We start from the raw sequence: 23445 nt of genomic DNA, 5'->3' as shown, positions 1-23445 counted from the left end.
ATGACTGGACAGAGCCCGGCCTGTGGCGCCAGGAGCCTCCGCCTCACAGGGGGGCGGGACCCGGCGATAAGCCGAGGGGGGGCCCCTATCCCGACCCCCGCCAGGCCCGATGCGCCGGTGACAGCGGCGGCCGCCTCCTTCCCGCTCTTTGTCTCCCCCCGCTCCCCTGCTTCCCGCCCCTCCCGGGGCTGCGGCGGTGCCGTTCCCAACCGGGGCCGCCGGGGGCGCCCGTTTCCCCCCCCCCCGCAGACACCGACAGACCCCCGCCTCTGCCGGTGCCGGGACCCGCCGGCGGAGCCAGGTAGGGCCGGGGCCATCTAGAGCCTCCATATCGCTACAGGTCGAGGCGAGAGGGGCCATCCGCCTACATCTCCCTTTTCCCTAAGCTCCCCCCCGGGCCTCTAAATCCCTCAAGCCCCGCATTGGCCGCATTGCCTGACTCCCCCCGGTCTATCTCCCACTGTCGAACCCCCGCAACCTGACCCGCCCACTCCTAACCCCCCCTCCATTCCTGATCCCCCAATCCTGTCCCCCTACTCCTCGCCCTCCATTGCCAGACCCCTTCAATCCTGATCTCTCCACTCCTGACCCCCCCAATCCTGCATCCCCAATCCTGTGCCCTGATTCCTGGGCCACCATTCCCAAACCGCCACAGTCCTGACCCCCTCCATTCCTGATTCCCCAATCCTACGCCCCCATCCTGCCCCCCATTCCTGCCCCCCCATTCCTGCCCACCCCAATCCTGACCCCCCCCTCCTTGCACAGAACCCCCGTGGGGGGTCTGTGTGTGTCCCCTGGCCCTGATGCTGTCCCTGTGTCCCCAGGCCGGTGTTGTGGGGGACAGAGCCATGAGCGTGAGCTGAGAACCCCCAAGAGACCTGCAGCCAGCCCGAGGTGAGACTGGGGATGCTGGGGGTGCTGGGAGCACTGAGGGCAGTGGGAGCACTGGGGACAGTGGGAAGCACTGGGGGCACTGGGAGAACTGGGGGCACTGGGAGCACTGGGAGGCACTGGGGAACACTGGGAGCACTGGAATGATGAGGGGGCACTGGGGGGCACTAGGAAGCGCTGGAGGGCACTGGAATGATGGGGGGCACTGGGGAGCACTGGGGGAAACTGCAGGGCACTGGGATGCACTGGGAGCAGTGGGAGCACTGCGGGGCACTGGGCGCACTGGGGAGCAGTGGGGGGCATTGGGAGCACTGGGGGGCACTGGGAGGCACTGGGAGTGACAGGGGGGTGCTGGAAAGGCTTGGATCACAGAGGGACACTGTGGGATTCCTGGGGACACTGGGAGCAAGTGGGGAGGCAATGGGAGGTTCTGGAGGGTGCTGGGGGAACCGGGGGGGGGGGCACTGGGATGAACTGGGGAGGGGTCGGTGTACTCTCGGGGTCACTCGGGGTCACGCTGTGTCCCCTCCCTCTGCTGCAGCGCCCCCTGCCGGCCGCAGCATGCGTGGCGCGCCGCGCTCGTGCGCGCTGGCGGTGGGCGTGGCCTCGGCGCTGGCGCTGCTGCTGCACCTCTGGGTGCCCGCGGGCCCCCCCAGCGTGGACCTGAGCGGCCCCCCCCGCCTGCCGCCCCCCCCACGAGGGCCCGCGCGCGCCTACCCGCACGTGCCCTTCCGCCTGCGCCGTGACGTCATCGAGTGAGGGCGGGGCCCACGGTGGGGGTGTGGGGGGCACATGGGGGGGTTATTCATGGGGGGGGGGAATGAGGGCACCCATGGGTGGGGGGACCCATAGACGTGAGAACCTCAGGACAGCGGCACCCATGGCTGGGAGCAGGCGCTGTTGGGGGGAGCCATGCTTTGGGTGGCACCCAAGGGGGGTGAGTCCATGGACCCAGGGATGGAGCACCCCGGGGCTGGGGGCTGGAGCCATGGGGCTGTGGCAGGGTGATTGGTGGGGCTGAGGAGGCGTCAGCGTGGGCGGCAAGGCTGTGCTGGCCCATGCTGCTCCATACTGGTCCATGTGGGTCCATACTGGTCCATACGGGCCCATGCTGGTCCATACGGGTCCATGCGGGTCCATACAGGTCCATACTGGTGCATGCTGGTCTATACAGGTCCATACTGGTCCATACTGGTCCATGCTGGTCAATGCTTGTCCATACTGATCCATACTTGTCCATACTGATCCATACTTGTCCATACTGATCCATACTGTTCCATACCGGTCTATTCTGATCCGTACCGGTCCATACTGATCCATACTGTTCCATACTGATCCATACTGGTCCATACTGATCCGTACTGGTCTATTCTGATCCATACTGGTCCATACTGATCCGTACTGGTCTATTCTGATCCATACTGTTCCATACTGTTCCATACTGTTCCATACTGATCCATACTGGTCCATACTGATCCGTACTGGTCCATACTGATCCATACTGTTCCATACTGATCCATACTGGTCCATACTGATCCGTACTGGTCTATTCTGATCCGTACTGTTCCATACTGATCCATACTGATCCATACTGTTCCATACTGACCCATATTGATCCATACTGGTTCATACTGATCCATACTGGTCCATACTGATCCATACTGACCCATACTGTTCCATACTGACCCATACTGATCCATACTGGTCCATACTGACCCATACTGATCCATACTGGCCCATACTGATCCATACTGGTTCATACTGATCCATACTGTTCCATACTGACCCATACTGATCCATACTGTTCCATACTGATCCATACTGGTTCATACTGTTCCATACTGGTCCATACTGTTCCATATTGATCCATACTGACCCATACTGATCCATACTGGTTCATACTGATCCATACTGTTCCATACTGACCCATACTGATCCATACTGATCCATACTGTTCCATACTGACCCATACTGTTCCATACTGACCCATACTGTTCCATACTGATCCATACTGATCCATACTGGTTCATACTGACCCATACTGTTCCATACTGGTCCATACTGATCCATACTGGTCCGTACTGGTCCGTACTGGTCCATGCTGCCCCATCCGGCTCCGCTCCGCCCCCTGCAGGCTGCTGCCCGGGAACGGGTGCTCGTGCGCGGCGGAGCCGGGGCCGCTCTTCGGGCAGGGCCGCGGCGCCGTTGACTTCGGCAGCAGCTTCGGAACCGGCGAGCGGCGGCTGCAGCAGCAGCGGGAGCGCGAGTTCCGCTCGTACCGGCAGCGGTGAGCGGGGGGGGGCAGCGGAGCGGGGTCACCGTGGGGCAGGGCGAGCACCTGCTATGGGGCAGGGCGCTATGGGGCAGGGTGAGCACCTGCTATGGGGCAGGGTGCTATGGGGCAGGATGAGCACCTGCTATGGGGCAGGGTGAGCACCTGCTATGGGGCAGGGTGAGCACCTGCTATGGGGCAGGGTGCTATGGGGCAGGGTGAGCACCTGCTATGGGGCAGGGTGAGCACCTGCTATGGGGCAGGGCGCTATGGGGCAGGATGAGCACCTGCTATGGGGCAGGATGAGCACCTGCTATGGGGCAGGGCGCTATGGGGCAGGGTGAGCACCTGCTATGGGGCAGGGCGCTATGGGGCAGGATGAGCACCTGCTATGGGGCAGGATGAGCACCTGCTATGGGGCAGGGCGCTATGGGGCAGGATGAGCACCTGCTATGGGGCAGGGCGCTATGGGGCAGGATGAGCACCTGCTATGGGGCAGGGTGAGCACCTGCTATGGGGCAGGGTGAGCACCTGCTATGGGTCAGGGCGCTATGGGGCAGGATGAGCACCTGCTATGGGGCAGGGCGCTATGGGGCAGGATGAGCACCTGCTATGGGGCAGGGTGCTATGGGGCAGGATGAGCACCTGCTATGGGGCAGGGCGCTATGGGGCAGGGTGAGCACCTGCTATGGGGCAGGGCGCTATGGGGCAGGATGAGCACCTGCTATGGGGCAGGGCGCTATGGGGCAGGGTGAGCACCTGCTATGGGGCAGGGCGCCATGGGGCAGGGCACCCACTGCGCGCTCCCCACAGGGTGCAGTCTCCGGCCGATCGCCTCCTCATCGTCCGCGCTAACTCGCCCCTGGAGTACCCGGCGCAGGGGGTGGAGGTGCGGCCGCTGCAGACGGTGCTGGTGCCCGGTGAGAGGGGCCGGGGGCCCGGGAGGGCGCTGTGGGGCAGGGGGGCAGGAGGCCTCTGCCCCACTCATCTGCCCCCATCTCTGGTCCCACAGGGCTCAGCCTGCAGGCGGCCGGCAGGGAGAGCTATGAGGTGAGGGTGGGTGGAGGGCAGGGGGGCAGATCAAAGGCACCCCCTGGGACACGTCCCCCCATTGCCCCCCATTGCCCCCCATTGCCCCCCATTGCCCCAGGTGAACCTGACGGCCTCCATGGGGACGCTGGCGGTGGCTGCGGTGGTAGAGGGGGTGCTGCTGCGCGGTGAGGGGCAGCCCCACCTCTCCATGGCCAGCACCCGCCTGGACCACCTCAACCGGCAGCTCCAGTTCGTCACCTACACCAACACCGTGTTCCACCCCGACACCGCCGACATCGGTGGGTGCTGGGCCTAGGGGGGCTCGGGGTGGGTGCTGTGGATGGGAGCTGGTCCATGGGTGGGATGCGGATGGGAGCTGGTCCATGGGTGGGATGTGGGATGTGGATGGGAGCTGGTCCATGGGTGGGATGCGGATGGGAGCTGGTCCATGGGTGGGATGCGGATGGGAGCTGGTCCATGGGTGGGATGTGGGATGTGGATGGGAGCTGGTCCATGGGTGGGATGCGGATGGGAGCTGGTCCATGGGTGGGATGCGGATGGGAGCTGGTCCATGGGTGGGTGCTTTGGATGGAACTGGTCCATGGGTGGGATGCGGATGGGAGCTGGTCCATGGGTGGGATGCGGATGGGAGCTGGTCCATGGGTGGGATGCGGATGGGAGCTGGTCCATGGGTGGGATGCGGATGGGAGCTGGTCCATGGGTGGGATGTGGATGGAGCTGGTCCATGGGTGGGATGCGGATGGGAGCTGGTCCATGGGTGGGATGCGGATGGGAGCTGGTCCATGGGTGGGATGTGGGATGCGGATGGGAGCTGGTCCATGGGTGGGATGTGGGATGCGGATGGGAGCTGGTCCATGGGTGGGATGTGGATGGGAGCTGGTCCATGGGTGGGATGCGGATGGGAGCTGGTCCATGGGGGGTGGGATGCGGATGGGAGCTGGTCCATGGGTGGGATGTGGATGGGAGCTGGTCCATGGGTGGGATGCGGATGGGAGCTGGTCCATGGGTGGGATGTGGGATGTGGATGGGAGCTGGTCCATGGGTGGGATGCGGATGGGAGCTGGTCCATGGGTGGGATGCGGATGGGAGCTGGTCCATGGGTGGGATGCGGATGGGAGCTGGTCCATGGGTGGGATGCGGATGGGAGCTGGTCCATGGGTGGGATGCGGATGGGAGCTGGTCCATGGGTGGGATGCGGATGGGAGCTGGTCCATGGGTGGGATGTGGGATGCGGATGGGAGCTGGTCCATGGGTGGGATGCGGATGGGAGCTGGTCCATGGGTGGGATGCGGATGGGAGCTGGTCCATGGGTGGGATGCGGATGGGAGCTGGTCCATGGGTGGGATGCGGATGGGAGCTGGTCCATGGGTGGGATGCGGATGGGAGCTGGTCCATTGGGATGCGGATGGGAGCTGGTCCATGGGTGGGATGCGGATGGGAGCTGGTCCATGGGTGGGATGTGGATGGGAGCTGGTCCATGGGTGGGATGCGGATGGGAGCTGGTCCATGGGTGGGATGCGGATGGGAGCTGGTCCATGGGTGGGATGTGGATGGGAGCTGGTCCATGGGTGGGATGCGGATGGGAGCTGGTCCATGGGTGGGATGTGGGATGTGAGGAGCTGGTCCATGGGTGGGATGCGGATGGGAGCTGGTCCATGGGTGGGATGTGGGATGTGGATGGGAGCTGGTCCATGGGTGGGATGTGGGATGCGGATGGGAGCTGGTCCATGGGTGGGATGCGGATGGGAGCTGGTCCATGGGTGGGATGCGGATGGAGCTGGTCCATGGGTGGGATGCGGATGGGAGCTGGTCCATGGGTGGGATGCGGATGGGAGCTGGTCCATGGGTGGGATGCGGATGGGAGCTGGTCCATGGGTGGGATGTGGGATGTGGATGGGAGCTGGTCCATGGGTGGGATGTGGGATGCGGATGGGAGCTGGTCCATGGGTGGGATGCGGAGGGAGCTGGTCCATGGGTGATGCGGATGGGAGCTGGTCCATGGGTGGGATGCGGATGGGAGTGGTCCATGGGTGGGATGTGGATGGGAGCTGGTCCATGGGTGGGATGCGGATGGGAGCTGGTCCATGGGTGGGATGCGGATGGGAGCTGGTCCATGGGTGGGATGCGGATGGGAGCTGGTCCATGGGTGGGATGCGGATGGAGCTGGTCCATGGGTGGGATGCGGATGGGAGCTGGTCCATGGGTGGGATGCGGATGGGAGCTGGTCCATGGGTGGGATGCGGATGGGAGCTGGTCCATGGGTGGGATGCGGATGGGAGCTGGTCCATGGGTGGGATGCGGATGGGAGCTGGTCCATGGGTGGGATGTGGATGGGAGCTGGTCCATGGGTGGGATGCGGATGGGAGCTGGTCCATGGGTGGGATGTGGGATGTGGATGGGAGCTGGTCCATGGGTGGGATGCGGATGGAGCTGGTCCATGGGTGGGATGTGGATGGGAGCTGGTCCATGGGTGGGATGCGGATGGGAGCTGGTCCATGGGTGGGATGTGGGATGTGGATGGGAGCTGGTCCATGGGTGGGATGCGGATGGGAGCTGGTCCATGGGTGGGATGCGGATGGGAGCTGGTCCATGGGTGGGATGCGGATGGGAGCTGGTCCATGGGTGGGATGCGGATGTGGTCCATGGGTGGGATGTGGATGGGAGCTGGTCCATGGGTGGGATGTGAGGATGTGGATGGGAGCTGGTCCATGGGTGGGATGCGGATGGAGCTGGTCCATGGGTGGGATGCGGATGGGAGCTGGTCCATGGGTGGGATGTCGGATGGGAGCTGGTCCATGGGTGGGATGCGGATGGGAGCTGGTCCATGGGTGGGATGCGGATGGAGCTGGTCCATGGGGGATGTGGTGGAGCTGGTCCATGGGTGGGATGCGGATGGGAGCTGGTCCATGGGTGGGATGTGGGATGTGGATGGGAGCTGGTCCATGGGTGGGATGCGGATGGGAGCTGGTCCATGGGTGGGATGCGGATGGGAGCTGGTCCATGGGTGGGATGTGGGATGTGGATGGAGCTGGTCCATGGGTGGGATGCGGATGGAGCTGGTCCATGGGGGATGCGGATGGGAGCTGGTCCATGGGTGGGGGATGTGGATGGGAGCTGGTCCATGGGTGGGATGCGGATGGGAGCTGGTCCATGGGTGGGATGCGGATGGGAGCTGGTCCATGGGTGGGATGCGGATGGGAGCTGGTCCATGGGTGGGATGCGGATGGGAGCTGGTCCATGGGTGGGATGCGGATGGGAGCTGGTCCATGGGTGGGATGCGGATGGGAGCTGGTCCATGGGTGGGCTGAGGTGGGTGCCCCCCCCTGGGGTCCGTGGCCGGGGAGGGGGTCCCCGCGGTGGGGGGGTGCCGGTGCCGCCCAGCTCCCACTGCCCCTCCAGTGCAGTTCTGCACCCACGGGCACGAGGCCGCCTTCGCCATCCGCATCCGGCACCCGCCCGCGCCAAGGCTCTATGGGCCCGGGGACAGTGACGGTGACGGAGGTGACTGGGACTGAGCCCCAGTGCCCCCCCCATGCTCCCAGTGCCCCCCAGTGCTCCCAGTGCCCCCCCCTATTGCTCCCAGTGCCCCCCCAGTGCTCCCAGTGCCCCCCCCAGTGCTCCCAGTGCCCCTCCCAGTGCTCCCAGTGCCCCCCCAGTGCTCCCAGTGCTCCCAGTGCCCCCCAGTGCTCCCAGTGCCCACCCCCCAGTGCTCCCAGTGCCCCTCCAGTGCTCCCAGTGCCCCCCCAGTGCTCCCAGTGCCCCCCAGTGCTCCCAGTGCCCCTCCAGTGCTCCCAGTGCCCCCCCAGTGCTCCCAGTGCCCCCCAGTGCTCCCAGTGACCCTTCAGTGCTCCCAGTGCCCCGTTAATGCCCCCAGTGCCCCCCCCAGTGCTCCCAGTGCCCCCCCAGTGCTCCCAGTGCCCCCCCAGCTCCCAGTGCCTCCCAGTGCTTCCCAGTGCCCCCCCCAGTGCCTCCCAGTGCTTCCCAGTGCTCCCAGTGCCTCCCAGTGCTTCCCAGTGCCTCCCAGTGCTTCCCAGTGCCCCCCCAGTGCTCCCAGTGCCCCCCAGTGCTCCCAGTGCCCCCAGTGCCCCCAGTTCCCCCCAGTGCTCCCCAGTGCTCCCAGTGCTCCCAGTGCTCCCAGTGCCCCCCAGTGCTCCCAGTGTTCCCAGTGCTCCCAGTACTCCCAGTGCTCCCAGTACTCCCAGTGCTCCCAGTACCCCCAGTGCTCCCAGTACCCCCAGTACTCCCAGTGTCCCCCAGTGCTCCCAGTGCCCTCCCCCCAGTGCTCCCAGTGCCCCCCAGTGCTCCCAGTGCCCACCCCCCAGTGCTCCCAGTGCCCCCCAGGGCTCCCAGTGACCCCCAGTGCTCCCAGTGCCCCCCGCGTCCTCCAGTGCCCACCCCCCAGTGCTCCCAGTGCCCAACCGTGCTCCCAGTGCCCACCCCCCAGTACTCCCAGTGCCCAACCGTGCTCCCAGTGCCCCCCCCCCAGTGCTCCCAGTGCTCCCAGTGCCCACCCCCCGGTGCTCCCAGTGCCCCCCAGTGCTCCCAGTGCCCACCCCCCAGTGCTCCCAGTGCCCCCCAGTGCTCCCAGTGCCCCAGTCCCTTTCCCCCCCGGTTCAGCCCCGTTCCCTGGCCCCTCCCCCAGGTTACAACGTCTCGGCTCTGGTCACCATCGCCACCAAAACCTTCCTGCGCTACGAGAAGCTGCGGGGGCTCCTCTCCAGCATCCGCCGCTTCTACCCCGGCGTCACCGTGGTGGTGGCCGACGACAGCCCCCGGCCCGAGCCGCTCAGCGGGCCCCACCTCGAGCACTACGTCATGCCCTTCGGCAAGGTGCGCCCGGGGGGCTGGGGGGCCATGGGGGGCTGTTGGTGCCATGGGGTGCTGTGGGGAGTTGTGGGGTGCCATGGGGTGCTGGGGGGGCCATGGGGTGCTGTGGGTGCCATGGGGTGCCGTGGGTGCCATGGGGTGCTGTGGGGAGTTGTGGGGTGCCATGGGGTGCTGTGGGTGCCATGGGGTGCTGTGGGGTGTCATGGGGTGCTGTGGGGAGTTGTGGGGTGCCATAGGGTGCTGTGGGTGCCATGGGGTGCTGTGGGTGCCATGGGGTGCTGTGGGGAGTTGTGGGGTGCCATAGGATGCTGTGGGGTGCCATGGGGTGCTGTGGGGTGTCATGGGGTGCTGTGGGGTGTCATGGGATACTGTGGGGAGTTGTGGGGTGCCATAGGATGCTGTAGGTGCCATGGGGTGCTGTGGGTGCCATGTGGTGCTGTGGGGAGTTGTGGGGTGCCATAGGATGCTGTGGGGTGCTGTGGGTGTCATGGGGTGCTGTGGGGAGTTGTGGGGTGCCATGGGGTGCTGTGGGTGCCATGGGGTGCTGTGGGGAGTTGTGGGATGCCATAGGATACTGTGGGGTGCCATGGGGTGCTGTGGGTGCCATGGGGTGCCGTGGGTGCCATGGGGTGCTGTGGGGAGTTGTGGGATGCCATAGGATACTGTGGGGTGCCATGGGGTGCTGTGGGTGCCATGGAGGGCTGTGGGGAGGTGTGGGGTGCAATAGGATGCTGTGGGGTCTCAAGGGGTGCTGAGGGTGCCATAGGCTGCGGTGGGGTGATGTGGGTTGCCATGGGGTTCCATGGGGTACTGTGGGATGCTGTTGGGTGCCACGGGATGCAATGGGGTGCCTTGGGGTGTTGTGAGTGCTGTGGATGCCATGGGTTACCATGGGGTGCTGTGGGATGCCTTGGGGTGCTGTGGACATCATGGGTTGCTGTGGGGTGGACACGTGGTGAGCATGGGGTGGCTGTGGGGTGCCATGGGGTTACCATGGGGTTACCATGGGGTTACCATGGGGTTGCCATGGGGTTACCATGGGGTGGCTGTGGGGGGCCATGGGGTTACCATGGGGTTACCATGGGGTGCCATGGGGTTACCATGGGGTTACCATGGGGTTACCATGGGGTGCCATGGGGTTACCATGGGGTTACCATGGGGTTACCATGGGGTTACCATGGGGTTGCCATGGGGTTACCATGGGGTGGCTGTGGGGGGCCATGGGGTTACCATGGGGTTACCATGGGGTTACCATGGGGTTACCATGGGGTTACCGTGGGGTTACCATGGGGGTTACCATGCGGTTACCATGGGGGTTACCATGGGGGTGCCATGGGGGTGCCGTTGGCTGCCGTGGGCGCAGTGGGGCAGGCGTGGGGCTGACGCCGTCCCCGCAGGGCTGGTTCGCGGGGCGGAACCTGGCCGTGTCCCAGGTGAGCACCAAGTACGTGCTGTGGGTGGACGACGACTTCATCTTCACGCCCCGCACGCGGCTCGAGAAGCTCGTGGATGTGCTGGAGAGAACCAGCCTGGACCTGGTGCGGGGGGGGCGGGGGTGCCCTCGGGTCCCAGCCCCATCCCAGGGTCCCGGGGGCTGCTCTCAACCCATCCCCGGTGCTGACGGCGGGGCCGCTGCTCCCATCCCTGCCCCATCCCAGGGCCCCGGGGGCTGCTCTCAACCCATCCCCGGTGCTGACGGCGGGGCCGCTGCTCCCATCCCTGCCCCTGTCCCAGGGCCCCGGGGGCTGCTCCCACCCTGTTCCTGGTGCCCAGAGCCATTGCTGGACCTGGGCTTCAGGTCCCATTCCCGGTGCTGATGCTGGGTTCCCGTTCCCAGTGCCAATGCCGGGGTCCTGGTTCCTTTTCCTGGTGCCGGTGCTCTCGGTCCCATTCCCATTCCCATGTTTGTTCCTATTCCCATTCCTATTCCTGCTCCTGTTCCCTTTCCTTTCAATTCCCGTGTCCATTGCCATCCCCATCCCCATGCCTGTTCCAGTTCCCGTTCCCATTCACGTCTGCTCCCGTTCCCCATTCCCTGTTCCCTTTTCAATCCCCGTGTCTATTCCCATTCCCATTTCTGTTCCCATTCCTATTTCCATGTCTGTTCCGGTTCCCGTTCCCATTCCCGTGTCTGCTCCCATTCCCTGTTCCCGTTCCCATTCCCGTGTCTGCTCCCATTCCCTGTTCCCGTTCCCATTCCCGTGTCTGCTCCCATTCCCTGTTCCCGTTCCCATTCCCGTGTCTGTTCCCATTCCCTGTTCCTGTTCCCTTTCCTATTCCCGTGTCTGCTCCTATTCCCTGTTCCCGTTCCCATTCCTGTGTCTGTTCCCATTCCCTGTTCCCGTTCCCATTCCCGTGTCTGCTCCCATTCCCTGTTCCCTGTTCCCGTATCTGCTCCCATTCCCTGTTCCCGTTCCCACTCCTGTGTCTGTTCCCATTCCCTGTTCCCGTTCCCATTCCTGTGTCTGCTCCCATTCCCTGTTCCCGTTCCCATTCCCGTGTCTGTTCCCATTCCCTGTTCCCTGTTCCCGTATCTGCTCCCATTCCCTGTTCCCGTTCCCACTCCCGTGTCTGCTCCCATTCCCTGTTCCCGTTCCCATTCCTGTGTCTGTTCCCATTCCCTGTTCCCTGTTCCCGTATCTGCTCCCATTCCCTGTTCCCGTTCCCATTCCCCGTTCCCTGTTCCCGTTCCCACTCCTGTGTCTGTTCCCATTCCCTGTTCCCGTTCCCACTCCTGTGTCTGTTCCCATTCCCTGTTCCCGTTCCCACTCCTGTGTCTGTTCCCCGTTCCCTGTTCCCGTTCCCATTCCCGTGTCTGTTCCCATTCCCTGTTCCCTGTTCCCGTATCTGCTCCCATTCCCTGTTCCCATTCCCCGTTCCCTGTTCCTGTTCCCATTCCCTGTTCCCGTTCCCACTCCTGTGTCTGTTCCCATTCCCTGTTCCCGTTCCCCGTTCCCTGTTCCTGTTCTCATTCCCTGTTCCCTGTTCCCCGTTCCCTGTTCCCATTCTCTGTTCCCTGTTATTCCCCGTTCCCTGTTCCCGTTCCCATTCCCTGTTATTCCCCGTTCCCTGTTCCTGTTCCCGTTCCCATTCCCGTGTCTGTTCCCATTCCCTGTTCCCTGTTCCCCGTTCCCTGTTCCCGTTCCCATTCCCTGTTATTCCCCGTTCCCTGTTCCCGTTCCCGCCCCCGCCCCCGCCCCCGTCCGGCTCCCGCAGTGACGGCGCCGCGGCTCCCGCAGGTGGGTGGCGCTGTGCGGGAGATCACCGGTTTCACCACCACCTACCGGCAGCGGCTCTCGGTGCGGGCGGGCGGCGCGGGCGGGGACTGCCTGCGGGCCCGCCCCGGCTTCCATCACCGCCTCGCGGGCTTCCCGGCCTGCGTCGTCACCGACGGCGTCGTCAACTTCTTCCTGGCCCGCACGGACAAGGTCCGGCAGGTGGGGTTCGACCCCCGGCTGCGGCGCGTGGCGCACCTCGGTGAGCGGCGGGACACGGGGGAGATGGGGGGGAGATGGGGGATAGGGGACGCGGGACATGGGGGTAGGGGATGTGGGGATGTGGGATATGGGGGTAGGGGATGTGGGATAGGGGATGTGGGGATGTGGGATATGGGGGTAGGTGATGTGGGGATGTGGGATAGGGGATGTGGTATAAGGGGTGTGGGATATGGGATGTGGGGATGTGGGATAGGGCATGTGGGATACGGGATGTGGTATAAGGGGTGTGGGATAGTGGGACATGGGATGTGGGATATGGGGACGTGGGATGTGGGGATATGGGATAGGGGACGTGGGACATGGGATGTGGGGTAGGGGATGTGGGATATGGGGTCATGGGATGTGGAATAAGGGATGTGGGATATGGGATGTGGGGATGTGGGATAGGGGATGTGGTATAAGGGGTGTGGGATAGTGGGACATGGGATATGGGGGCATGGGATGTGGATTTGGGGATGTGGGATATGGGGATAGGGGATGTGGGATATGGGGATGTGGGATATGGGATGTGGGATAGGGGATCTGGAATATGGGATGTGGTATATGGGGATGTGGGATAGGGGGACATGAGATGTGGGATATGGGATAGGGGATGTGGGATATGGGATGTAGGATTTGGGGATGTGGGATACGGGGATGTGGAATATGGGGACATGGGATGTGGGATAAGGGATGTGGGATATGGGGCACAGGATGTGAGCTATGGGATAGGTGATGTGGATTTGGGGATGTGGGATATGGGGATAGGGGATGTGGGATATGGGGGCATGGGATGTGGGATATGGGATGTGGGATATGGGGATGTGGGATATGGGATAGGGCGATACAGGATATGGGACATGGGTATGTGGGATATGGGGTTATGGAAATGGGGATGTGGGATATAGGGGTGTCAGATATGGTGATATGGAACATGGGGATGTGGGACATGGGGATATGGGAAGTGTGATAAAGGGACATGGGGATATGGGGACATGGGGATATGGAACATGGGGATGTGGGACATGGGGATATGGGAAGTGTGATAAAGGGACATGGGGATATGCAACATGGGATGTGTGATACGGGGACATGGGGACATGGGGATATGGGACATGGGGATGTGGGACATGGGGATGTGGGACATGGGGATGTGGGACATGGGAGCATGAGCTCATGGGGTTCCTGTCCCCCCAGAGTTCTTCATTGACGGGCTGGGGGTGCTGCACGTGGGCTCCTGCGAGGACGTGGTTGTGGACCACGCGTCCAAGCTGGCGCTGCCGTGGCGCCGCTCCGAGGGCGAGCGCCAGTACGCGCGGTACCGGTACCCGGCGGCGCGCGACGACAGCCTCAGCCTCAAGCATCGCCTCTTCTTCTTCAAGAACCGCTTCAAGTGCATGGCTGGCAACTGAACCCCCCCCGGCCTCCCGCGGGGCAGCCGGCATGGGAATGGGACCCCCAACGGGACAGCACAGGGGCAAAGCCATGGGCCACCACCCCAGGTGGGGGGAAGCACCATGGGACACCCAATGGGCAAAGCTACGGGCAGACCTGTGGGTCACACTATGTGCCATGCTATGGGTCACGCTAGAGGCCACCACGCGGGAGGGGAGCAACTGTCATGGGACACCCAATGGGGGACATCCCAACGGGACACTCCATGGACCCACACATGGGCATCCCCCATGAGCTGCCACCCCAGGGGCAGTAACCTGCATGGGGCACCCCACTGGCCACCACTTGGGGGACAGCCCCATGGGATGCTGTCACCATGGGTCCCAACCTGAGGGGCACTGCCCATGGGCCACCACCCACGGGCACCCCAATTGGCCACTCTTTGGGGGGGAACGGACACAACAACCACCATGTGCCATCCCATGGGTTACCCCATGGACAACCCCCATGGACCACCCTATGGATCACCCTGGGGGGAGGGACCAGCCCCATGTGCCACCCCATGGACAACCACCCGGGGGGGGTGACAACCCCATAGGCCACCTCCATGGGCCACCCTATGATGGGCCACCCCCTAGGGGGCCCTATGGGCCACGCCATGGGGGCGGGCAGCCCCATGGTTTACCCCAGTGTCCCCCCACCCCCCGTTTTTAGCTTTTTTCTACTGTGGGGGGGTTGTTCCGGCCCCCCCCGGAACCCACGTGACCGGGACCCCCATTTTATGCCCCCCTCCCCCCCGAGTTTTCTATTGTCCCCAAGCCCCCTTCCGGCCTCAGGGGGCGGGGCTTCCCTCCCTCCCCCCCCCCCTTTTCTACCCAATGGATGGAGAGATTTTGACGACACCGGTCTCTGCCTCGTTACTGGTCCCGCCCCCAGCGCGCGCCCCATTTGCTGCCGCGGGTGACGTCACGGGGGCGGGGGCGTGGCTTCGAGATGGGGCATGGCCTTTCTAGTCCGTTAGCCCGGTTCCCTCGGGTGGGGGCGTGGCTTAAGGCGAGGGGCGTGGCCTTAGGGGCTGCAGGAGCTCCCCTGGGTCCTCCCGTCCGTCCCCGTCAAGCTCCTGCCAGGGGCGCTCAGGCACGGGCACAAGAGGGACACATCCCAGTGGCCCCATCTCGGTGTTCCATTCCCATGCTCCCACCCCAACGTCCCCACCCTGAAATCCCCATCCCAGTGACCCCATCCCAACGTCTCCCTCCTGCAGTCCCCATCCTGGTGTGCCCACCCCAACATCCCCCATCCTGGTGTCCCTATTCTCAGGTCTCCATCCTGGTGCCTCCACATTGGTGCCCCACCCCCAGTGTCGCCATCCCCTCCCCCAAACCTCTTGCCCCCCACCCCCAGCTCCGCCCCCCCCTCGCATCGTTGCATATTTTTATTGGATCAAAGTTACAGATTGGGCAGGGGGGGAATAAAAAATCAATTAATAAATTAACCATCCGCCCCCCCCCAGGGCACCAACGCCCCCCGGGCCCTGCCATGGTCCTCGTTTCCCCCCTGGGGGAATCTCGGTTCCTTGGGGGATGTCCCCGTCTTCCGGGGGGGGAGTCCCAGTGCCCCCCCCCCGCTCAGTCCTCGGTGATGCCTTTTGCCCGCAGCTCCTCCTGCACCCGTGCCAGGTACGTGGGGTCAGGGTATCCGAACCTGGAGGGGGGGAAGCTCAGTGGGTGCCTCCACCTTCATACCCCCAGGGACCCACACCCACTTTTGGGGGTCCCCACCCCAGGGTGCACCCCCACCAAGGCTCTTCCCCTGCCACAGGCGCACCCCCTACAACGAGGCCCCCACTCCAGGTACCCCCATACCCCTAACCCCTGCCCGAAGGGGAACCCCCCCGGGGTACCCCCAATCCTCAGGGGTGCCCCCATGAGTACATCCCTCCATGGGTGCCCCCCACCCCATATGGGTGGGGCCCTTTCACCCCAGGGGTTCTCCCCCCTTCCCCTGGGGTAACCCTGAGCCCCATGGGTACCCCCGCAGATGCCCCACTCTCAGGGGCACCCCTACCCCAGGCCTCCATCCCCCTGGGGTGTCCCCCCACGGATCCCCCCCATGGGTGCCATACAGCTGGGGCCCGCCGGTGCAGCTGGTCTTGTGGTGGATGTCATTCCAGGTGATGACGTTGGCCCTGCCCGTGGTCATGGAGGTGCCCACGGTGAAGGTGAGGCGCTGGGCGAAGGCCTTGCGGAACAGCCCCAGCACCTTGTTGCCCTCGGGGCAGTCAGGCAGGTACGCCACACGCGTGGTGCCCGGGTAGCGCACGCCAGGGTTGGGGTGCTCCTCCTGCGGGGGGGGACACCCTGAGTGACCCAGCAGGGCCTTGGGAGTCAGGGGTACCCAGGCGTATGGGGTTAGGGGCACACAGCAGGGCCTGGGGTCATCCAGAGGTACCAGTAACATACAGCATTACCATGGTGCTGTGCCCAAGGCTATAGGGCTGGGGCACGCAGTAGGGTTCGGGCTCCCCCAGCAGGGTTTTGGCTCTGCTTTGGTGTCACCCATCCCATCCTGGGCTCCCTCCCTTCACCCAAGCCACGGGGGTTTTGGGGTAGGCAGAACCCCGCGCAGGTCCCCGCTCTGTTGGTGGGAGCCACCGGCCCCATCTTACCCCCTGCACGCCGGGCGGGAAGACGTACTGGATGATGATGGTGCCGAAGCTCTCGTAGCCGGGCAGCAGGAGCCCGGCGTCGCGCGTCACCAGCATGCGGCCGTTGGGGGGCTGGTTGCCCACCAGGGTCCCGTAGAAGCGCCCGCACATGGGGCAGGCGGTCTTGACCTGCAGCGCCCGCGTGATGCACGCCTCGCAGAAGGAGTGCCGGCACTTCTCCAGCGTCTTCATCTTCTGGATCTCCCCCAGGCAGATGGGGCACTGGCGCTCGGGCTCCTCCTCCCGCGAGCACCCGGCTGCCGACGGCCCCCCCGAGGATGAGGGGGCTGTGGATGGGCCCCGGCCCCCCAGGGCGGCACCGCCAGGCTCCAGGACGGTGACGCATCCAACCAGCTCCCCATGGCGGCTCGAGGGGTTCTTCTTCTTGAGCTCCTTCTCCGTCTCCTTCAGCAAGGCCTTGAGGGCTTTGCGGGCCGGGCAGAGCCCACCCGGGGGCCCCGGGGGGGGCACGCAGAGCTGCAGGACGTAGATGTCGGAGGTCTCCCCATCCACCATGATGCTGACCTTGGTCTCCTCCTTCAGCCGCGCCAGCTTGGCCGGGCTCTCCTTGGTCAAGAAGTCCCAGACGTGCTTGGAGACCGTGACCTTGTTCTTAGTGGCCCCGCCGCACGCTGCCATCCTGGAGAGGACAAATGACACTGGGGGGGGTGTCCCCCCCACGGGGGTCAGAGCTTGAGAGGTGGCACCCACAGGCGGCCCCATGGGACCTGAGTGTCAGCATCCCCCCCATGCCCCAAACGCAGCAGAAGGACGGCGCATGCAGGCACCGCTCAAGGCGGCGCCTCAGGGACTAAGCCCCCAAAGCAATCAAGTTAAGGGGGGGTCACAGCCCTGTGACCCATGGAGGGGACATTTAGGGGACCCCCTTGCTCAGCCCCCCACAATGGTGCCCAAAGGGGAGGTCCCCAAACCCGGGGGGGCTCCCCAGGCCCATGGGGGGTGACACCCACCTGGCGAGCCCATGGGGGACAGCAGGAGCCGGAGATGCCAGCGGAGCACCGGAGCCACGAGCCACAGGCTGCAGGGGGGGGACACGGGGGGGGTTACATGGGGGTCCCTGGCCCACTTATGGGGGTCATCACCCCCCCAGCACCATCACCCCCCATGTCCCCAGGAGACCCGGCAATAACAAACAGGCCTCGGGCCCCCCCCGGAGGGAGTTGGAGACCCCCCGGCCCCTCCTGCACCCCGAGCCCCACCGCTCTACGCGTGCGGCTCCCCCATTGCGCGGGGTCCCCTCTGCTGGGAGGGTCCCCCCTGAGCTGCCCGGGGGATGCCCGGGCCTGGGAGGACCCGGGGTGCGCGGAGGGGACCGGATGGGGCCGCGGCCTGTCCCCGGAGGCCCAGATGGGGCCTGGGGCGCTCGGGGGAGGCCTGACCGGGCCGAGGGGCCTGTTCCCGGGCACAGCGGGGCCCGGTGGCGCCGGTGGCGGGGCAGGGGGGTCCCGGTGCCCGTCCCCGTGTCCCCGTGCCCCCCCCCCACGGACCCACCATCGCCGGGAGGACCGAGAGGGGCGGCGGTGGTGGCGGCGGCGGCGCGGCCCGGAGCCGCCGCGCGTCACGTGACGCGCGGGGCGGGGCCGCCATGGCAACGGGGGCGGGGACCATGGCAACGGCAGTGGAGGGAGGAGATCCGCGAGCGAGGAGCAGCGGGAGAGTCGCCATGGGAACGGCGCGCGATGGCGGGGGCCGGGCTAAAGGAAGGGGGCGGGGAAAGGAGGTGGGGGCGTGACCAGGAACCCAGGCGCGGCACTGGGATGGGGCGTGGTCAGACGCATAGAGGGCGTGGCTTGAATGAGGGCGTAGACTAGAGGCAGGCGAGAGGTGTTGCGGGGTTCGCCCGCAGCGGCGGGGGGTGCTCGGTACCGCGGGGGGTGCTCGGGTCCCGTTCAGGGCTCGGAGCCGGCTCTGGATCAATAATTTATTGAAACACAGAAGGGGGCGGGGGGGGGCGGGACCACCCCCAGCGACCCCCTTGGATAGAGGGGGGTGTCGGGAATCACCCCCCCGTCCCTGTTCCCCCACCCCTCCCGGGGCGGGGTCACAAAAGGTCAGGGACCCTCCCATGGGAATGGGATCAGCCCTGAGGGCTGCAATGAGGGGGGGCTCTGGTGAACCCCCAGGTCCCCTATGAAGAGAGCAGGGGGGGAGGGCAAGGAATGGGACCCCCCCAGGGCTGGCTCAGAAAAGAAGAAGTTGGGGAGACGGGGGGGGCCCTCCCTGGGGCAAGTAGTGTGTGAGCCCCCCCCAATGGAGGGGGGCAGAAGCCCCAGCCCACCCCTACCCCCCAATAAAGTTAAGGCACTTGTACAGCAAACCAGGGCCTGCTGGGGGACCATGGACTGGGAATGGGGGGCGGGGGGAGCCCCTTGGTCCTCGGGGGTGGGTGGGCCGTTGGTCCTGAGGCCCCCCCTAAGCAAAGATGTTGGTGATGAAGTCAAGGAAGCGCTTCCCATACTGCTCGGGGTTCACGGTGGAGATCTCAGCTCCTGCCTGGAGGGGGGGCACAGGGTCAGACACCCCCCTGGACCCTGCAACCCCCTTCCCACCAAGACTCCCCCCAAAAGCCTGCCAAGGGGCTGTAACCCACCCAAGCAACCCCCCCCCGAAGTTTTCACAACTGACCCCAAACACCCCCATAGTTTGGGGTCTCCCCCCATCAGAGTTTGAGCTCCCCCTCACCCCGTGCTTGACCGTCTTGGCCGCATGCGCTGCTTTCTTGCGGGCGTCGTACTGAGTGAGGACATCGATGAGCCCCATGAAGTAGACCTCACGGCGGGGGGCAGCTGGGGGGCACACGGGGTGGGTCAGGGGGGATCAGGGAGGTCTGAGTGCTCCCCCCCCCATGCCCCCAGCCTCACCCTCGCTGCAGCGCAAGGCGTAGACGTCCACGTAGGGGTCGAAGTCTCCAGGGCCGAGGGGCCGGTGGGAGTTGAGGAAGGTGCCAATGCCCTCAGGGGATGTCCCGAACCCCCCCGGGGGCCCCCCCTCATCGCCCCCCCCTTCTTCTTCCTCCAGCTCCTCTTCCTCTGGCTCCTCCCGCCCCACCTCGTGGATGCCCAGCAGGAGGCTGTAGTCCATGATCTTCAGCTGTACCAGGAACTATGGGGTGGGGGACACAACCAAAGCACCACGTTGGTGCAGGGGCTCCCTGAGCCCGCCCTGGGCTATGGGTCCCAGTTTGGGGTGCAACACCCACACTATAGGTCCCAGTTTGGGGTGCAGGACCCTCACTATGGGTCCCACTCTGGGGTGCAGCACCCACACTATGGGTCCCACTTTGGGGTGCAACACCCACACTATAGGTCCCAGTTTGGGGTGCAGGACCCTCACTATGGGTCCCACTCTGGGGTGCAGCACCCACACTATGGGTCCCACTTTGGGGTGCAACACCCACACTATGGGTCCCACTTTGGGGTGCAGCACCCACACTATGGGTCCCACTTTGGGGTGCAACACCCACACTATGGGTCCCACTCTGGGGTGCAGCACCCACACTATGGGTCCCACTTTGGGGTGCAACACCCACACTATGGGTCCCACTTTGGGGTGCAGCACCCACACTATGGGTCCCACTTTGGGGTGCAACACCCACACTATGGGTCCACTTTGGGGTGCAGCACCCACACTATGGGTCTCACTTTCGGGTGCAGCACCCACACTATGGGTCCCACTTTGGGGTGCAGCACCCACACTATGGGTCCCACTTTGGGGTGCAGCACCCACACTATGGGTCCCACTTTGGGGTGCAGCACCCACACTATGGGTCCCACTTTGGGGTGCAGCACCCACACTATGGGTCCCACTTTGGGGTGCACCACCCACACTATGGGTCCCACTTTGGGGTGCAGCACCCACACTATGGGTCCCACTTTGGGGTGCAACACCACACTATGGGTCCCACTTTGGGGTGCAGCACCCACACTATGGGTCCCACTTTGGGGTGCAACACCCACACTATGGGTCCACTTTGGGGTGCAGCACCCACACTATGGGTCTCCTTTCGGGTGCAGCACCCACACTATGGGTCCCACTTTGGGGTGCAGCACCCACACTATGGGTCCCACTTTGGGGTGCAACACCCACACTATGGGTCCCACTTTGGGGTGCAGCACCCACACTATGGGTCCCACTTTGGGGTGCAACACCCACACTATGGGTCCCACTTTGGGGTGCAGCACCCACACTATGGGTCCCACTTTGGGGTGCACCACCCACACTATGGGTCCCACTTTGGGGTGCAGCACCCACACTATGGGTCCCACTTTGGGGTGCAACACCCACACTATGGGTCCCACTTTGGGGTGCAGCACCCACACTATGGGTCCCACTTTGGGGTGCAACACCCACACTATGGGTCCCACTTTGGGGTGCAGCACCCACACTATGGGTCCCACTTTGGGGTGCAACACCCACACTATGGGTCCCACTTTGGGGTGCAACACCCACACTATGGGTCCCACTTTGGGGTGCAGCACCCACACTATGGGTCCCACTTTGGGGTGCAACACCCACACTATGGGTCCCACTCTGGGGTGCAGCACCCACACTATGGGTCCCACTTTGGGGTGCAACACCCACACTATGGGTCCCACTTTGGGGTGCAGCACCCACACTATGGGTCCCACTTTGGGGTGCAACACCCACACTATGGGTCCCACTCTGGGGTGCAGCACCCACACTATGGGTCCCACTTTGGGGTGCAGCACCCACACTATGGGTCCCACTTTGGGGTGCAACACCCACACTATGGGTCCACTTTGGGGTGCAGCACCCACACTATGGGTCTCACTTTCGGGTGCAGCACCCACACTATGGGTCCCACTTTGGGGTGCAGCACCCACACTATGGGTCCCACTTTGGGGTGCGCACCCACACTATGGGTCCCACTTTGGGGTGCAACACCCACACTATGGGTCCCACTCTGGGGTGCAGCACCCACACTATGGGTCCCACTTTGGGGTGCAACACCCACACTATAGGTCCCACTTTGGGTGCAGCACCCACACTATGGGTCCCACTTTGGGGTGCAACACCCACACTATGGGTCCCACTTTGGGGTGCAGCACCCACACTATGGGTCCCACTTTGGGGTGCAGCACCCACACTATGGGTCTCACTTTCGGGTGCAGCACCCACACTATGGGTCCCACTTTGGGGTGCAGCACCCACACTATGGGTCCCACTTTGGGGTGCAGCACCCACACTATGGGTCCCAATTTGGGGTGCAGGCCCCAACTCTCCCACCTCCACATCCCTCTTGAGCTTCTCCATGAAGTCCCTCTGGTCTTCCTGCCCCACGTAGACCTTCTCGTTCTTGTTCAGGAAATCCACGTCCTTCAGGGTGGGCAGGTCTTTGCCCTGCAACACGGCGGGGGGGGGCATATTGGGGAGGAGCACCCCAAAAAAGCATCAAGTTGGAGGGGGGAGGCAGCGGGGGGATCCCCAGGGGTGAAGGGAACCACGTGCCCGTAGCAGAGGGCTTAGATCCGTGCCAGCCCCACCATGAGCCATCACCAGGGGAGGCAGCCAAGGAGCTGTCATTATTGGGGTGGGGGATAATGAGGCCTGGAGGATAATGACCCCCTCAAGTCTGGGGGGTCACATCCCACCTGCCCACCCTGGTACCTTCTCCTTGTCGCTGGCTTCTCGGGACACCAGGGAACCCTGCAGAGACGTGGAGGTGATGGAGAGGAACCATGAAATGGGGATTGCACTTGGGGGACAGGGGACAGGGGAGGTGCACAGGTCCGTCCCCCCCCCCCCCCCCCCATTACCTTGAGGTCGTATTTGCGGTGCACGGGCAGGCGGTGGCTGAACATGTTCCTCATGACCAGCAGGTAGGTCTCCTCGCTGTCCACGCTCACACGGTACATGCCCAGGAAGCGGGGCAGGAGCGTGCTGCCGTGGCACTGCACCACGTACTGCGGGGGGGGGGGGCTCAGTGACACACCGGGACCCGCGGGGACCCGCCCCCCCCGGCACCCCCGTACCTGGTGGTAATGGGAGAGGAGCCCGTGGACATCGGCCACGTCTTCCCCTGACAGCTCCTTGGCCACCAGGGTGCGGTCAGAGCAGAGCAGGAGCCGCCGGTCGCTGCCCACCCAGTGCGGGGGGCTCCGGGTGAGGGATACCTGATGGGATACCCCAAAATCAGCGGGGGGGGGAAGGGGTGCCCCAATGCCCCCCCCCCCGCTGTCGCTGTCCCCCCACCTGATAGTCCTGGTCGTCGATGCCGAAGCGCTCCCGCAGGTTCCGGAACACCTGGGGACAGTACTCCTTGAACTTGAAGTGGCCGGGCAGGTTCTCCCTGGGGACGGGGGGGTTGAGGGCACGGCAGCCGGGGGGAGCACCGGGACGGGAGGGCCCCGCTGGCCTCGCCCCGCACGCACCGGTTGAAGAGGTGGTTGTTGACCTTGATCTTGGAGCTGGCGCGGAAGTCGTCGGGCAGCAGCATCACGGGCGGCGGCACCTGGCTCAGCTCGCTCACCTGCGGGGCAGCGCTCGCTGTGGGACCGCCCGGCACCGGGAGCGGCGGGGCCTGCCCGGGCCCGGTGCCGGTGCCGGTGGCGGGGCCTGACCTGGTGGGTGACGCCCCAGCAGAGCACGGCCAGCAGCGGGTCCGCGGCCCGCGGCACCTTCACGCGCTGCGGCACGAACCGCTTCTGCTTCTTCTTCGTCTTGGCCCGCGGCGCGCCCGGGCCCACCGCCGCCGCCATGGCGCCACTTCCGCCCGGGCCCGCGCGGCGCCGGAAGGGGGAAGCGGGGAGCAGGAAGCCGATGGGGACGGTGGGAGAGGGGGA

At 64.8% G+C, this 23445-nt stretch overlaps 3 protein-coding genes across 4 annotated transcripts; 1 reads left to right on the top strand and 2 right to left on the bottom strand.

The window, feature by feature from the left end:
• Positions 1-1437: 1437 nt before the first annotated feature.
• On the top strand, positions 1438-13962 carry B4GALNT1 (beta-1,4-N-acetyl-galactosaminyltransferase 1). The gene is made up of 10 exons (XM_061347802.1): positions 1438-1646; positions 3026-3178; positions 3977-4083; positions 4176-4213; positions 4314-4494; positions 7616-7717; positions 8859-9046; positions 10441-10581; positions 12283-12520; positions 13717-13962. Exons 1-10 carry the CDS (start codon positions 1453-1455, stop codon positions 13929-13931), a joined length of 1557 nt encoding a protein of 518 aa, XP_061203786.1. The 5' UTR covers positions 1438-1452; the 3' UTR covers positions 13932-13962.
• A 1536-nt stretch (positions 13963-15498) lies between these two features.
• On the bottom strand, positions 15499-18244 carry DTX3 (deltex E3 ubiquitin ligase 3). 2 transcript variants are annotated; one of them, XM_061347807.1, is made up of 5 exons: positions 18134-18244; positions 17593-17660; positions 16583-17261; positions 16040-16257; positions 15499-15618 (listed from the first exon to the last, which is right to left on the bottom strand). In XM_061347807.1, the coding sequence occupies exons 1-5, from the start codon at positions 18227-18229 to the stop codon at positions 15543-15545; spliced, it is 1137 nt and encodes a 378-aa protein (XP_061203791.1). In that variant the 5' UTR covers positions 18230-18244; the 3' UTR covers positions 15499-15542. The 2 variants fall into 2 exon arrangements, with proteins under 2 accessions (XP_061203791.1, XP_061203793.1); XM_061347809.1 differs by lacking the exon at positions 18134-18244 and having other exon boundaries at positions 16583-17280; positions 17593-17680.
• A 769-nt stretch (positions 18245-19013) lies between these two features.
• PIP4K2C (phosphatidylinositol-5-phosphate 4-kinase type 2 gamma) lies at positions 19014-23379 on the bottom strand. Its single transcript, XM_061347801.1, has 10 exons — positions 23224-23379; positions 23035-23132; positions 22856-22952; positions 22636-22776; positions 22420-22566; positions 22271-22309; positions 21890-22003; positions 19504-19744; positions 19325-19428; positions 19014-19135 (listed from the first exon to the last, which is right to left on the bottom strand). Exons 1-10 carry the CDS (start codon positions 23359-23361, stop codon positions 19055-19057), a joined length of 1200 nt encoding a protein of 399 aa, XP_061203785.1. The 5' UTR covers positions 23362-23379; the 3' UTR covers positions 19014-19054.
• Between the last annotated feature and the right edge of the window lie 66 nt (positions 23380-23445).

This window comes from Neopsephotus bourkii, unplaced genomic scaffold, assembly GCF_033783945.1.
Source record: "Neopsephotus bourkii isolate Nb327-2 ecotype Australia unplaced genomic scaffold, CSIRO-AGI_Nbou_v1 NB_326, whole genome shotgun sequence".
Lineage (NCBI taxonomy): Eukaryota > Metazoa > Chordata > Aves > Psittaciformes > Psittacidae > Neopsephotus > Neopsephotus bourkii.
This window is presented reverse-complemented; position numbering and strand designations above follow the sequence as displayed.

Bases quoted from the DNA above. Each gene is read 5' to 3' on its own strand.
- B4GALNT1 (XM_061347802.1), top strand. From the start codon at position 1,453: ATGCGTGGCGCGCCGCGCTCGTGCGCGCTGGCGGTGGGCGTGGCCTCG. The intron at 4,084-4,175 runs GTGAGAGGGGCC...CTGGTCCCACAG, and splicing joins GCAGACGGTGCTGGTGCCCG to GGCTCAGCCTGCAGGCGGCC. The intron at 10,582-12,282 runs GTGCGGGGGGGG...CGGCTCCCGCAG, and splicing joins AGAGAACCAGCCTGGACCTG to GTGGGTGGCGCTGTGCGGGA.
- DTX3 (XM_061347807.1), bottom strand. From the start codon at position 18,229: ATGGCGGCCCCGCCCCGCGCGTCACGTGACGCGCGGCGGCTCCGGGCC. The intron at 17,262-17,592 runs GTGGGTGTCACC...TGTCCTCTCCAG, and splicing joins GTCCCCCATGGGCTCGCCAG to GATGGCAGCGTGCGGCGGGG. The intron at 15,619-16,039 runs GTATGGCACCCA...CCCCCCCTCCAG, and splicing joins TGCACCGGCGGGCCCCAGCT to GTTCGGATACCCTGACCCCA.
- PIP4K2C (XM_061347801.1), bottom strand. From the start codon at position 23,361: ATGGCGGCGGCGGTGGGCCCGGGCGCGCCGCGGGCCAAGACGAAGAAG. The intron at 23,133-23,223 runs GTCAGGCCCCGC...GCTGCCCCGCAG, and splicing joins GCTGGGGCGTCACCCACCAG to GTGAGCGAGCTGAGCCAGGT. The intron at 19,745-21,889 runs GTGGGAGAGTTG...CCCACCCCATAG, and splicing joins AGCTCAAGAGGGATGTGGAG to TTCCTGGTACAGCTGAAGAT.